General features: G+C 42.2%; 1 protein-coding gene across 2 annotated transcripts in view; it reads left to right on the top strand.

Annotated features, from left to right (window-relative positions):
• The window catches only part of DIAPH3 (diaphanous related formin 3), a gene marked incomplete at its 3' end in the record, with an annotated part of 518684 nt that overhangs the window by 135782 nt on the left and 370761 nt on the right, over positions 1–12141 (top strand). For both annotated transcript variants that reach the window (XM_084632924.1, XM_084632923.1), the window contains 2 exons: positions 3964–4305; positions 5419–5533. In XM_084632924.1, the coding sequence (XP_084489050.1) occupies positions 3964–4305; positions 5419–5533 (457 nt within the window). The remainder of the gene's footprint in view (positions 1–3963; positions 4306–5418; positions 5534–12141) is intronic.

Raw genomic sequence — 12141 nt, 5'->3', positions numbered from 1 at the left:
CTATTAAGGAATTAAGTACTTATTTTAAAGGTACACATCTCTTCACCATCCCCCCCCCAAAAAAAAAAACCCATGAAATCAACTGCCTTTTCAAAAAATATTTAACTACTTTCTTATAGTGGTAGACGGGCTAAGAAATGACCAAATTTTATATAAATTTCTTGGCAAAACTGACCCAAAAAAACCCCACCCCTCATTTTTTGATGGTGACATGAGGTGCTGTTTAGCTTCTGAGCTGTACTCTATTTTTTTAATTCATTGAATTAAACATAGCACTTCAGTATGCTTTTAGCTGTACTCATGGTGTACACACTACAAACACACCCACATCAGTTACGTATAAATCTGTTTTCCAACTTTTATATATTTAAAAAAAATTAACTGTTTTGATTTATTACACTTTTGGATGCTGCAAGTAAACCACTTCAGGCGGATCTGAATATTTAGGACAAGTTTGAAAAGAGACCCTTCGTCTTCTCATTCCATTAGCAACTACTTAAGATAGTTAATTTTGTGTGTTGGGACCCTCTTTCACTCTTTCTGTACCCTAGCTGTTTTGTAGCATTGACGTATATTCATAATTATTTCTTTTAATTTATTAGCCAGTTTGAAAAATGTACCTTAAGCCTACTAGTCAAGGTGAAGCAATTTCAGAATTAGCCATTATTTTTTGGAACTCAAGGAGGACAGCTGAGCTCCCAGAGGATTTGGAGAAGGGCAAACAATTTAAAGGAATAGAGCGGTTGTGTACTATTTATTGTATTCTGATATTTCCTTGTTTCAAAAATATTTCCTATCCTTTGCTTAATCATAAAATCATAGAAATATTGATCTAGAAGGGACCTTGAGAAATCAAGTCCAGCCCCCTGCAATGGGGCAGGACTAAGTAAACTTAGACTATCGCTGACAGGTGTTTGACCTGTTCTTACAAACTCCAGTGATGGGGATTGCACAGCTTCCCTTGGAAGCCTATTCCAGTGCTTAACTACCCTTATAGTTAGAAAGTTTGCCCTAATATTTAACCAACATTTCCCTTGCTGCAGATTAGGACCATTACTTTTTGTCCTACCTTTAGTGGAAATGGAGAACTGACCACAGTCCTCTTTATAACAGCCCTTAACATTTCAGAAGACGGTTATAAGGTTGCCCTCCCCCCATATCTTTTCTCAAGACTCAGCATTTCCTTATTCCTTTTTCTTCACAGGTTAGGTTTTCTAACCCTTTTATTGCTTTTTGTTGCTCTCCTCTGGACTTGCTCCAGTTTGTCCACATCTTTCCTAAAGGGTTGGACACAATACTTGGGCTGAGGCCTCACCAGTGTCCAGAAGATCGGGACAGTTACCTCCCATGTCTTATGACTTTCCTGTTAATATTCCCTAGAATGATACTAGCCTTTTTCACAACTGTATAATGTTTGTTGACTCATATTTACTTTTTGATCCACTTTTACCCCTGGCCCTTTTTCAGCAGTCTTGCCACCTAGCTTGTTTTCCCCCATTTTGTAGTTGTGCATTTGATTTTTCCTTCCCAAAGTGTAGTACTTGGCACCAGTTCTCCAATTTGTCAAGGTGGTTTTGAATTCTAATCCTGTCCTTCAAAGTGCTTCTATCCTCTCCTAGCTTGGTGTCCTCTGCATATTTTATACGTTTACGCTCTACTCCATTATCCAAATAAATAATGAAAATATTGAGTAGTACTGGCTCCAGGACTGACCCCTGTGGGATCCCAGTTTGACAGTGAACCGTTTATAACTACTCTTTGAGTATGGTCTTGTCAAAAGCCTGACTGAAATCAGTATATCTCACATCTACTCCTTCTTTGAGTAGTGTCCCTACAGGTGCCCCACTCTGGGCACGCTAGCACCCCCTGCACCTTCGAGCAGAGAATTCTCATAGCAGTATCCATTGGGCCCACTCGTGTGTGTCTTGTGCTCCGTGCTGTTATTTAGCACTGTGTGGGAAAACAGCCCTCAGTTCCTTCTCAACCACGTTGACCTGGGACGGTCTAGTCCACTAGGCCAGTAATGCTGTCAAAGTAGGAAATTAGTGTGGTTTGACATGACTTGTTCTTGAAAAATCCATGTTGGCTGACCCTCATAATCCTATTGTCCTGTTGGTGCTTAATTTGATTTTTTTCCCCAATACCTTTCCAGAAGTGAGGCTGACTGTTCTATAATTCCCTGGTTCCTCTTTTTTCCCCTTTTTTAAGATAGGTGCTATGTTTGTCCTTCTCCAGTCCTTTGGGGCTACACATATCCTCCCTGAGTTCCAAAAGATAATTGCTATTGGTTCTGAGATTGCTTCAGCTTGTTCCTTAAGTATCCTAGGATGAATTTCATTAGGGTCTGTTGACTTGAATATATTTAACTTCTCTAAATATTCTTTAACCTGTTCTTTCCCTGTGTTCCTTGCTCTTTGTCGTTAATATTAATTGTGTGGAATATCTGGTCACGGTTTTACAGAAGACTGAAGCGAAATAGACCTAGAAATAGACCTCAGCTATCTTGATGATGTTAGTTCCGCTTCCCTGCTAAGTCGAGGATCTACACTTGCCTTCCTTTTTCACTTGCTCTATAATTTCATGATCACTTTCACCCATTTCATTATCACTTTCATCTTGTTGTTTAGACGTTTATAAAAGAAACAAACAACAAATAGTCTATATACTGCAGTAGTCTATCTCCATTCTTCTGGTCAGTAATATAAATAAGAACCAGTAGCTAAAAGTGTATTTCTGATCTCTATAATATTGTCAATCAACTCTTTATTAAATATGTTTAAAACAACTTACAACTAATTTGTCAAAAGTGCAGAAATTATAGTTTTATTTTAGATTTATACAAATGTTAAAAAAGGCATGTCTCCATATGCTCTAGGTGCCATGGACATACAGAGCTGTTTCACTATTAAAAAAGTATTAATTGAATAACTTGTGTTACAAATACCAGTAAAACTCATAATTGCCAAATACTACTTGAACAGGCACCTTGCTTTTGTTACACCTCTTCTCTATTCCTGCCTTCATTCTTTTTTTAAAATTTCCAATAGCAGATCCAAGTCTAGTTTTTTCCTGAGTTGTCTTCCATGTCAGTTTCACTTTTACTTTATGGATCCTGTTCTGAGGCTGCTTCTTTCATATCAGCTGCTGGGTTGGTATGTGCCTAATAAATTTGAAGCATACCCTCACCAAATAGTCTCTGATAAATTTTCACTCTGCTATGGATCATGCACATTTAGGATATCACGGTATTGATTTAACCTTCCAAACACGAAGTGATGTCATCTTCACAACTGTTAGAGCTAGAAACTTACTATTTCATTTGCAGAATCAAAACTTTCTTCTAAGAATGTGAATGGCTTTTGTCTAGGAAAACAGATTTTTTTTTTCCCAAGTCCTGTTTGTTCATGTAGTTTATAATAATCACTGGACCAAGTTAGTCCCAAGTGATGCCACTGGTTCTGGATCCTTGATTGTTGGAATAGTTTTTTGAGCTGTAATAGCAGCTTGAGGATCTGACCATCTTGATTTTTGGTTTGCTTCAGACTCTGGCTGGTTTAGATAAAAATCCATCTAGGAGCAAGAAAAATTATGCTTAGAAATACTGTGAAAAAGAGCTCTTTCTAAGCGTAAAAGCTTGCCTCTCTCACCAACAGAAATTACTTTACCCACCTTGTCTGTTTTAGCAATTGTATCACGTCCAATGAAACAAGGTGTTGAATACAGTATCTCTAGGTATGTTTTTGTGTCTGCTTCTGAGTCTAAATTGTGTTTGCAAGACGAAGAACTTTTATTATGAAAGATATGGACGTAACGAGACCATGTCTGTTTCAATAAAATTCATATTTCATTGTTTCATGGAGAAGGAGTCTCACTGAAAGTATTACTTTTCTATTTATTCTGTAAATATGAACCTTATGGCACTCAGTTTAAGAAAATGAGTGAATAAATTTTTTTTCTCCCCAGTATGACTCCTTACCGCATGGATCAGATGTTCATTTTTTACCATCAATACAAGGAGGCACATCTATTCCTCCACCAGCTGCTGCAGCACCTGACCAATTACTACCACCTCCCCCACCAGCACCTTTTCATGGAGCAGTGCCTCCTCCGCCACCACCTCCACCACTGCCTTTTTTGAAGGGCTCGGGAATGCCTCCATCTTTTGGTGCACCACCACCTCCTCCTCCGCCACCAGGCTTACCTGGAGTACAGTGGTCTCCGCCTCCACGTACATTGCCCTTTGGATTGAAGCCTAAAAAAGAATTCAAACCTGAGATCACCATGAAAAGGCTCAATTGGTCAAAGGTAAAACTTAAATATGGAAAATTTCTGGTGCCTAATTCACCATCGAAATTATAGTAATTTGGCATTGCCAGATGGGTAAGCTGTGTAGAATGAATGTCAGTTTAATGAAAATGTAATGTTGTATCAATCTCCTATTATGCTTTACTTTTTCTTTCCTCCCCACACTTTGCTCCTTCCTTCCTCTAGGGAGTTCTGCTTCTGTCAGTATTTCCATCTTATCACTTGGTCGTCTTTAAAAATAATCAATTTTTAAAAAATCATTATCCTTTATATTAATACAAATGTTTGGACCAAAAAACTCAGTGTAAAGAGTTATTCATTGGAAAAATATAGCTAAAAAAGTAAAGTATTATATTTGTGTTTGAATCAGAGAAGGTCTCCCTTAAAATTGATGATGTTTTAAATCTACACTGATGTCAAATTTTCTATATTTATATTCAGCGCACATTTAACCCTTTAACTAATAAGGTAGTACTGATAAAATACTTAATATTAAAATCTTTGTCTATAGACATTTGTCATGAGCGCTTCAACAGAAAAGTCAGATTTATGTTAAGAATTCTAAACAAAAGTTGATAAAACTCAGTTTGTGTTAAAGATCTTGGTGTTTGTATTGACATCTTCTAAACATTAGCATTTAATTTCTTTCAAACAATATCTTTAGTACATTAATATATTTTAGATATACCGTATTTTCAAAATTAGAAATCTTTGTAGTTGTGAAAACAGTGATTGAAATACTCTATGAACATGCAGCCTTTCAACTGTCCAGTTATTATTTTGTATTATCGTACCACTTAGGAGTCCTAGTTGTGGACCAGGACTTCATTATGCTAGGTGTTGTACACGCATGCAACCAAAAAAGACAATTCCTGCCTAAAAGAACTTACAATTTAAGTACAAAACAAGGGGCAACAGAAGAACAGATGGATACAGATAGATGGGTGTACCTGGAAACAATGAGACAGTATTGTTCAGCATGGTATGCGGCAGTCTTAGCAACCAGCTGCTTCACCATTGTTATGTATTGTGTAGACCTTACAGCAAAGTAGAATTTTACAGAAGGTTATGCTACATATTTACAGGAATCTTTGATATCTCTTTGTTTTGCAGATTAGGCCACATGAAATGACTGAAAACTGTTTCTGGCTAATAGCAGATGAGGACAAGTATGAGAGTGCTGATTTGCTTTGCAAACTGGAGCTTACGTTTTGTTGTCAAAAGAAAGGTAAGTAGTTCATTGACTTGATTTACTACTTTTAAAGCTGTTTTTTCTAATCAAACAAACCATTTGTAATCACAGCCTACTAATTTTAAAGAATAGTATATATATCAACTACTTTGACTCTCCGTATTTTACATGAGAGCACATAAAAAATATGTAATCTGAAAAATAGTAAATTTTAGAGTCACGCTTCATTTTTATTGAAGAAGTAATAGTCTATCCCATCATTTTGAAAGCAGTATGCAATGTGAGAGTTAGAACAAAAATTTCAGTGAAAGACACCAAAATGCTTCCTGGTATTTTCAGATTATTTTGCTCCGTCATATTTAAGAGTATCTGTTCATACAATATAAAAAGATGAGCTATTGGCAAACTGGTGAGTCTCAATGTAGATTGCAGAAGTTATGGTGTTTAGCTTGCAAATATACATGATTTATTGATGCACCAAGGATACAGACATGCCCACATTGAACAAATATTGCAGCGATTAAACTTGTGAGTATAATTGACCCAGGCTTTCCCAGAAACCGTTCTTGGTGATCTTTTTTCACGAGGTTCCCTCCTTCCTACACATGAAATCCTGCTCTTGTTCAGTCTGTCCCTGACCCAATTTTTTTAGGCCTGTGGAAAGGTCAGCTATCCCACAGATAATCAGAGGGCAGCCCCCTCTCTAAAGTAGTTTCATGTAGCCTGCTCCTGGTTTTCTCCTCTTTCTCTCCATTTGCTTTCTGAGTATGTTGCAACCAAGGATTTCCCTTTCAGAGCCTGTGGTTGTGTGTTGCTACCTTCCTGAACAGGAAAATTAATAATCTCATGTCCTCTTGACATCTGAAAATCTGAACTGTGAGCTGTTTCCCTTGTCCCAGAAGTGGGGAGACAAGACCAGTAGATTTGGTGGCATCTATGGGTTAGGACTGCCCTTGGCAGAAATTCTCCAAAGTTTTCACTTTTTTCAGTGACAGGGCATATTTCTATCACAGCTATATTGAAGTATGCTTTTAAGGAGATGTCAAAATAGAGATTGGTATATCTTCACTAACATTGACTGTTGAGGAAAACACTGACATTCTATACTGATACAGAAATAATTGTTTCTGTACCAAGTTAACTATGTATTCATCAGAATAATGATTGTGGTGATTGCTTTTATTTCTTAGGTGCTAGTGGCATGGTTTCAGATATTGATGTGGCATTAAGAACAGTATTGTTTGGATTAACAGAATCTGATCCCTTTGTTATGTTGCATGGCAAGAATTACCTTTATTTCAGGGTGATTAATAAGTTATAATTTATTAGGATTGCATCCAGAGATGCATTTCATAGGCTTTTGCAGAACAGATACCTTGAGAAACTTGCAGTCTAAAATGCAGATGTGATGGTGAAGATGAGAAGAACGACAGCGTGAGATTGAACATGGCTGTATTAACTTCGTGGGGTGACTGATTTTTTTTTTTCTTTGTAAAGAAGTTTTTTGTTTTAGTTCATTTATTGTAGATTCTATGCCTGAAGTGAGTTTCTATGAGATACTTGAATGAGGTGAGACTGGTGGCTTGAGAATTAGGTATATGGAGGGTATCCCTGACATAGGGAGTAGCATGGGAGTGGCAGATGAAGGTAATGTCATGCCTCATTGCATTGAGAAAACTGAGTAAGTGCTGGGGACAGCATAGTAAATCAGAGCCCTGGTTGAGCAACATTGCCCCTTTATCTCCTTCAGAGTCTGGACAAGAATTTTGAATTTATTCTTTAGATCGCATTAGGTGCATTAATAGATGAGTCCTTGTTGTTTTATTTGGTAGAAAGGAATTTGAATGAGCCAATAAGTTTACTGAAAATGTTTAGTAATTTCAGCTGCACACTTACTAACCTGTTGAAGTTCTAGTAATAAAATTGTTGAAAGCTAATGACAATTTATTTTTCTGTAAATGTCTGGTTTTTTAAAATTTTTTCTTAAACTTCACACTAACCCCATCCCTTCTAGATTTGTTGGTGCTAAAATGATAAGCATGTGGCAAAATGGCCTGAGCCAAAGAAACCAAACAAACATGCATTAACTTTTAAATAACTCACTCTTCCAGCTACCTATGCAGCATTGCTTTTTCAGGAAAGCACTGTCAGACTGGCACCATTCTGAAGTCTCTCTTTTGTATGTGCGTAGTTACATTATTCTCAAAAGGCATGCCACTGCAACAAACATAAGAACAATGTATGCGAGGCTGCTTGTCAACTGATCAGAGTTTAAAAAAAATCAGATTTGGGGAAAAAAACCCTGTTCTTTTTTGAAAGCTGGTTCCTGTCTGTGTTCCACTGTGGGGTAGGCATGCGCTCTATGCGCCTGGAGTAGGAGAATTTTGAAAGACATGTCCATTGGCATGTGCATGTGCCCTTGCTTTCCTCCACTGTCCGGAGCTCTCCTCCTTCAAGACTTCATGCTGTATGTATTAAAGATTGTGTTAGTGCTTTCTCTATATAGTTACTCTTAAAGATATAAAAACTATAGAAAAGTTTTCGTAGTTTGATTCCTTATCTCTGGGGCAACCCTCCCCCCCATACACTCTTTTATGGGTATCGGACTATGCCCAGAACTCAGGGCTTCAAGAATTGTCTCCTGCCCTCATTCCTTTTGGTCAACAGTGACTATCTGCTTGTACTGTCTTGGGGAAGCACACGTCACAGGTAAGTGCAATATTTGCTGCTCCTTCTCTGGCGGTATCCATTAGTCATGGGAAATTAGGCTTAGAAAATACCTTACAGAAAAGACCAAGAAGCCACAGTCGGACCTTGGCCAGGGGACCCTTCCTGTACATCAAGCTGAATCTACATGGAATGCATGTCTACCATGATGCCCAGCTCTGCTACAGGGGAGCCTGTAACCCATCAGAGTCTCATCAGGAAGGCAGAAAACACTCGCATAAATATAAGAGCAGTTCCTCCTCTTAGTTGGCTACTCCATATAAGTGAAGCAAACCTACTCTGTCAACCTCCTAGGACATACTAACTCTCAGAGCCGGGGCTTTTTCAGTATCAGACCTCGTTCTGGTAACACCCTTTCCATCGGTACTATCAAAGTTGAAATCTCAGAATCGGTCAGGTCTGGTGTGATCGGAGTTGCTGCCAGTGATTGGTAGAAATACGAAGTCTCTCTCCTCTGACCCCTTTGTGATGAGTGAATTGGAACCCTTATGCTCCAGGGATGTCAGAGACTTGTACCACATCAGAGGAAGTCTTTTCTCTTCCCCAGTCATTGGGACTTTCCCTAGTAAGGGTCCTCCATTTGAGCCAAGAGCAACTTGCTCGCCTCTCCTCTGCCAGAAGATACTCTTTCTGGTGGCTATAACATCTGCAAAAAGAGTCAGTGAATTATAAGCCTTAATGGTAGAACCTCCTTATACTCAAGTCTTCAAAGACAAGATGTCCTTAAGGACACATCCAAACTTTTTATCTAAGGTAGTTTAGTCTTAACCAGGTTATTGACTTACCTATATTTTTTTCTCAAGCTACACTCCAGTGTGAATGAGCAGCATCGCCATATGTTAGATGTGAGGTGGTGCTTGCTGTTATACTTGTACAGACCAAACACTTTCTTCTTCTTCAAGTGCTTGCTCATGTCCATTCAATTTGTGTGTGTGTGTGCTTGCCACGTGAACGGGTGCCGGAAGTTTTTCCCTCAGCCGTGTCCGTAGGGGACCAGCTCTGGCGCCCCCTGGAGTGGCGCACATACTATGGTATATAGGGCGCCGCCAGCTCCTCCCCCTCTGTTTCTTCTTGCCACTAGTGATGGTGCTGGAACTGTTGCTGCTTCAGCTAGTGCTGTTGCTTTTTCGTTTGTACGAACTCAGGGATGCTTGTATTATAGTGTATGTAGTGTTCCTGTTAGTGTTATTAAATCCCTTAGCTATAGTTAGACTTTGTAGGTCCCAAACGGGACTTTGCCTTGGGACGGGGCATGCCCCAATCCCCAGGCTTTAAGCCCTGTGATTGCTGCAAGAGGCCCATGCCCATTAACGATCAACACAGCAGCTGTCTGCGTTGCTTGGGCGAGGGGCCCATTAGTGAAAAGTTCAAGATTTGCAAGTCCTTCAAGCCAAGGACTAGGAGGAGTGCGATATTTTAGAGCGCTCCTTACGAAGTCGGCCCTCGCCCTGGTACCAGAGCACCGTGATCTTGGTATACAGTGCCCCACTGGGACCATCCACTGTCTGGCACTGGTTCCCATCCGTGGCTTCGGCCAAGAAGACAGTGCGAGCTCTGTCTCCAACCTCACACAAGGGAAAGGATAAGACTGGGTGCGAAAAAGTTCCCATCCTGGGCAACTCTTCACCCACTTCGGGAACTCGGGCCCAAGCACCGGTTAAGCGATGTAGCCCAGCCCACTACCTGCCAGCCACCCCAGACAGTGGCGGAGGCCTCTGTCAGCTCTGAGTACCATCCATGCTGGAGGCCCTGCAGGTCAGCACAGGAGACCATGACCCTTCCGGTTCCACCTACACCAGCTCCTGCGGTTCCCTGGTCATGGGGTAAACCCGCGTTCGGACCGTCATGGTTCCCACCGCAGCTGCACCATTCCCCATTGCAGGGGATGTCCCACCAGTGTTCGCCCTCCTGTAGCCACCACGCCTCTGACCGTGAAAGGCAAGCGTTGTGCAGCCCATTCAGTTTCCAACCTTGGGCACGGGCAGAGAGGCTCGAGGCACAGCTCACTGGTGACCAGGTGCAGACCTCTGGAGGCACGCGCCCCCTGACAGGAGTACTGGTCTTGGCATCCAGTATTGCCGAGACCCTGGTACCGCTCCAGAGACCAGGCAAGGGATCGATGCTACCATTCCTTGGACTGTCACTGATCCCCCAGAAAGGCATCATCACGTGCTTGCTCTTCCTGGCACCAGGCCCCTTCCGATTCCTGATCTCGTGCCTCATGCCGGTACAGTTCATCAAGTGCAAGACGTAGATGGCTGGCTCCAGGCTGTTGCGGATCTGTCAAATGCTGCTAGTCTCCAAGACCCTGTTCCAGATGGGACTCCAGGCGGCGTGACCAGCACCGGTTGGGACAGAGCCACCTTTCCACTCTGCGCTGATTGCCTGGGAGCAATGGCTCAGGATCCAGTTCTGGTTTGGTGCGAGGTTCCCTGATTGCGGGACAAGCTCCGGTACCAGTGGTGCTGGCTACATTGTTGGCACCAAAACCGGTCCTGTGGCACCCATGAAATCTGTGGGGGTTCACCCAGCTTTCCCAGGCTGCCCACTTGGTGTCTTGAGCCTTGGAGAGACCAGCTGCCTCTCTCCCGCCCTTCTCCAGTGCATGAAGCCTTGGGTGCAAGGACCCCCAGGGCCACCAATGGTTGTGGAGGACCCTATGGCACCGGCATCTTCCTCGTCTTTGCCAGACGAGGCTATAACGGGGCCTCCTCCCCTGTTTCCTCCGGATGACGCTAAAGCACCCCAGGAACTATTGAAGAGGGTCATCACCAACCTGGGCCTTCAGGTGGAGAAGTTAGAGCAGTCCTTGGACTCTCTCTTAGATGTCTTCTGCTCCACAGCACCGGCCAGAGTGGTTCTGCCCCTTCATGAAGGAGTTTCAAAGATCACCAATGTCTTGTGGCAAACTCCTTCCTCCTTGCCCCCCATCTCCAAGAGAGCTGATACTTTGTCCCATTGAAAGGCCACAAATACCTGTACACCCATCCTGCTCCCACTTCCCTAGTAGTAGGAGCGGTTAACCACAGGGAGCGACAGGGTCAACCCAGAGCTACCCCTAAGAATAAAGACTCTAAGAGGCTAGACTTGTTTGGACATCAGGTTTGTTTGTCCTCTTGTCTCCAGTTGAGGGTGGCCAACCATTAGGCCCCCCTGGGATGCTGTGACGTTCCACTCTGGTGTTAGCTGGACGGGTGACCTGCTAGGCCTCTCTTACCTTTGACTCTGGGAGCCAGCCTTACCCTGCTCTGCTGTGAGAACCCCCACTCCTGGGCTGTTCACACACAGCTTCTGGCATGTAAGCTGATCCCAGCTACCTGCAAACGAATGACACTAGCCAATATCTCCAGTCCCAGACACAACCCTAGGAACCTCTGTCTTACAGTGTCGAGTAATGCCTGCTGGACTTTGTAAATTAGTCAGTTTAACAAAGAAATTGATAACTGGCTCTGTAGATGAAGGGAAAGCAGTGGACATGTTAGTCCCGGACTTTAGCAAAGCTTTTGATACGGTCATCACAGTATTCTTGCCAGCAAGTTAGAGGTAGGGGCTGGATGAATGGACTATAAGGTGGATAGAAAGCTGGCTAGATCATCGGGCTCAATGCATAGTGATCAATGGCTCCATGTCTAGTTAGCAGCCGATATCAAGTGGAGTGCCCCAAGGGTCAGTCCTGGAGCCGGTTTTGTTCAATGTCTTCATAATGATCTGGAAGATGGCGTGGATTGCACCCTCAGCAAGTTTGCAGATGACACTAAACTGGGAGGAGTGGTAGATAAGCTGGAGGGTAGGGCCAGAGGGCCCTAGACAAATTAGAGGATTAGGCCAAAAGAAATGTGATGAGGTTCAACAAGGACAAGTGCAGAGTCCTGCACTTAGGACGGAAGAATCTCATGTACCGCTACAGACTACGGACC

This window comes from Lepidochelys olivacea (genome assembly GCF_965140295.1).
Source record: "Lepidochelys olivacea isolate rLepOli2 genome assembly, chromosome: 1".
Taxonomy (NCBI): Eukaryota; Metazoa; Chordata; order Testudines; family Cheloniidae; genus Lepidochelys; species Lepidochelys olivacea.
This window is presented reverse-complemented; position numbering and strand designations above follow the sequence as displayed.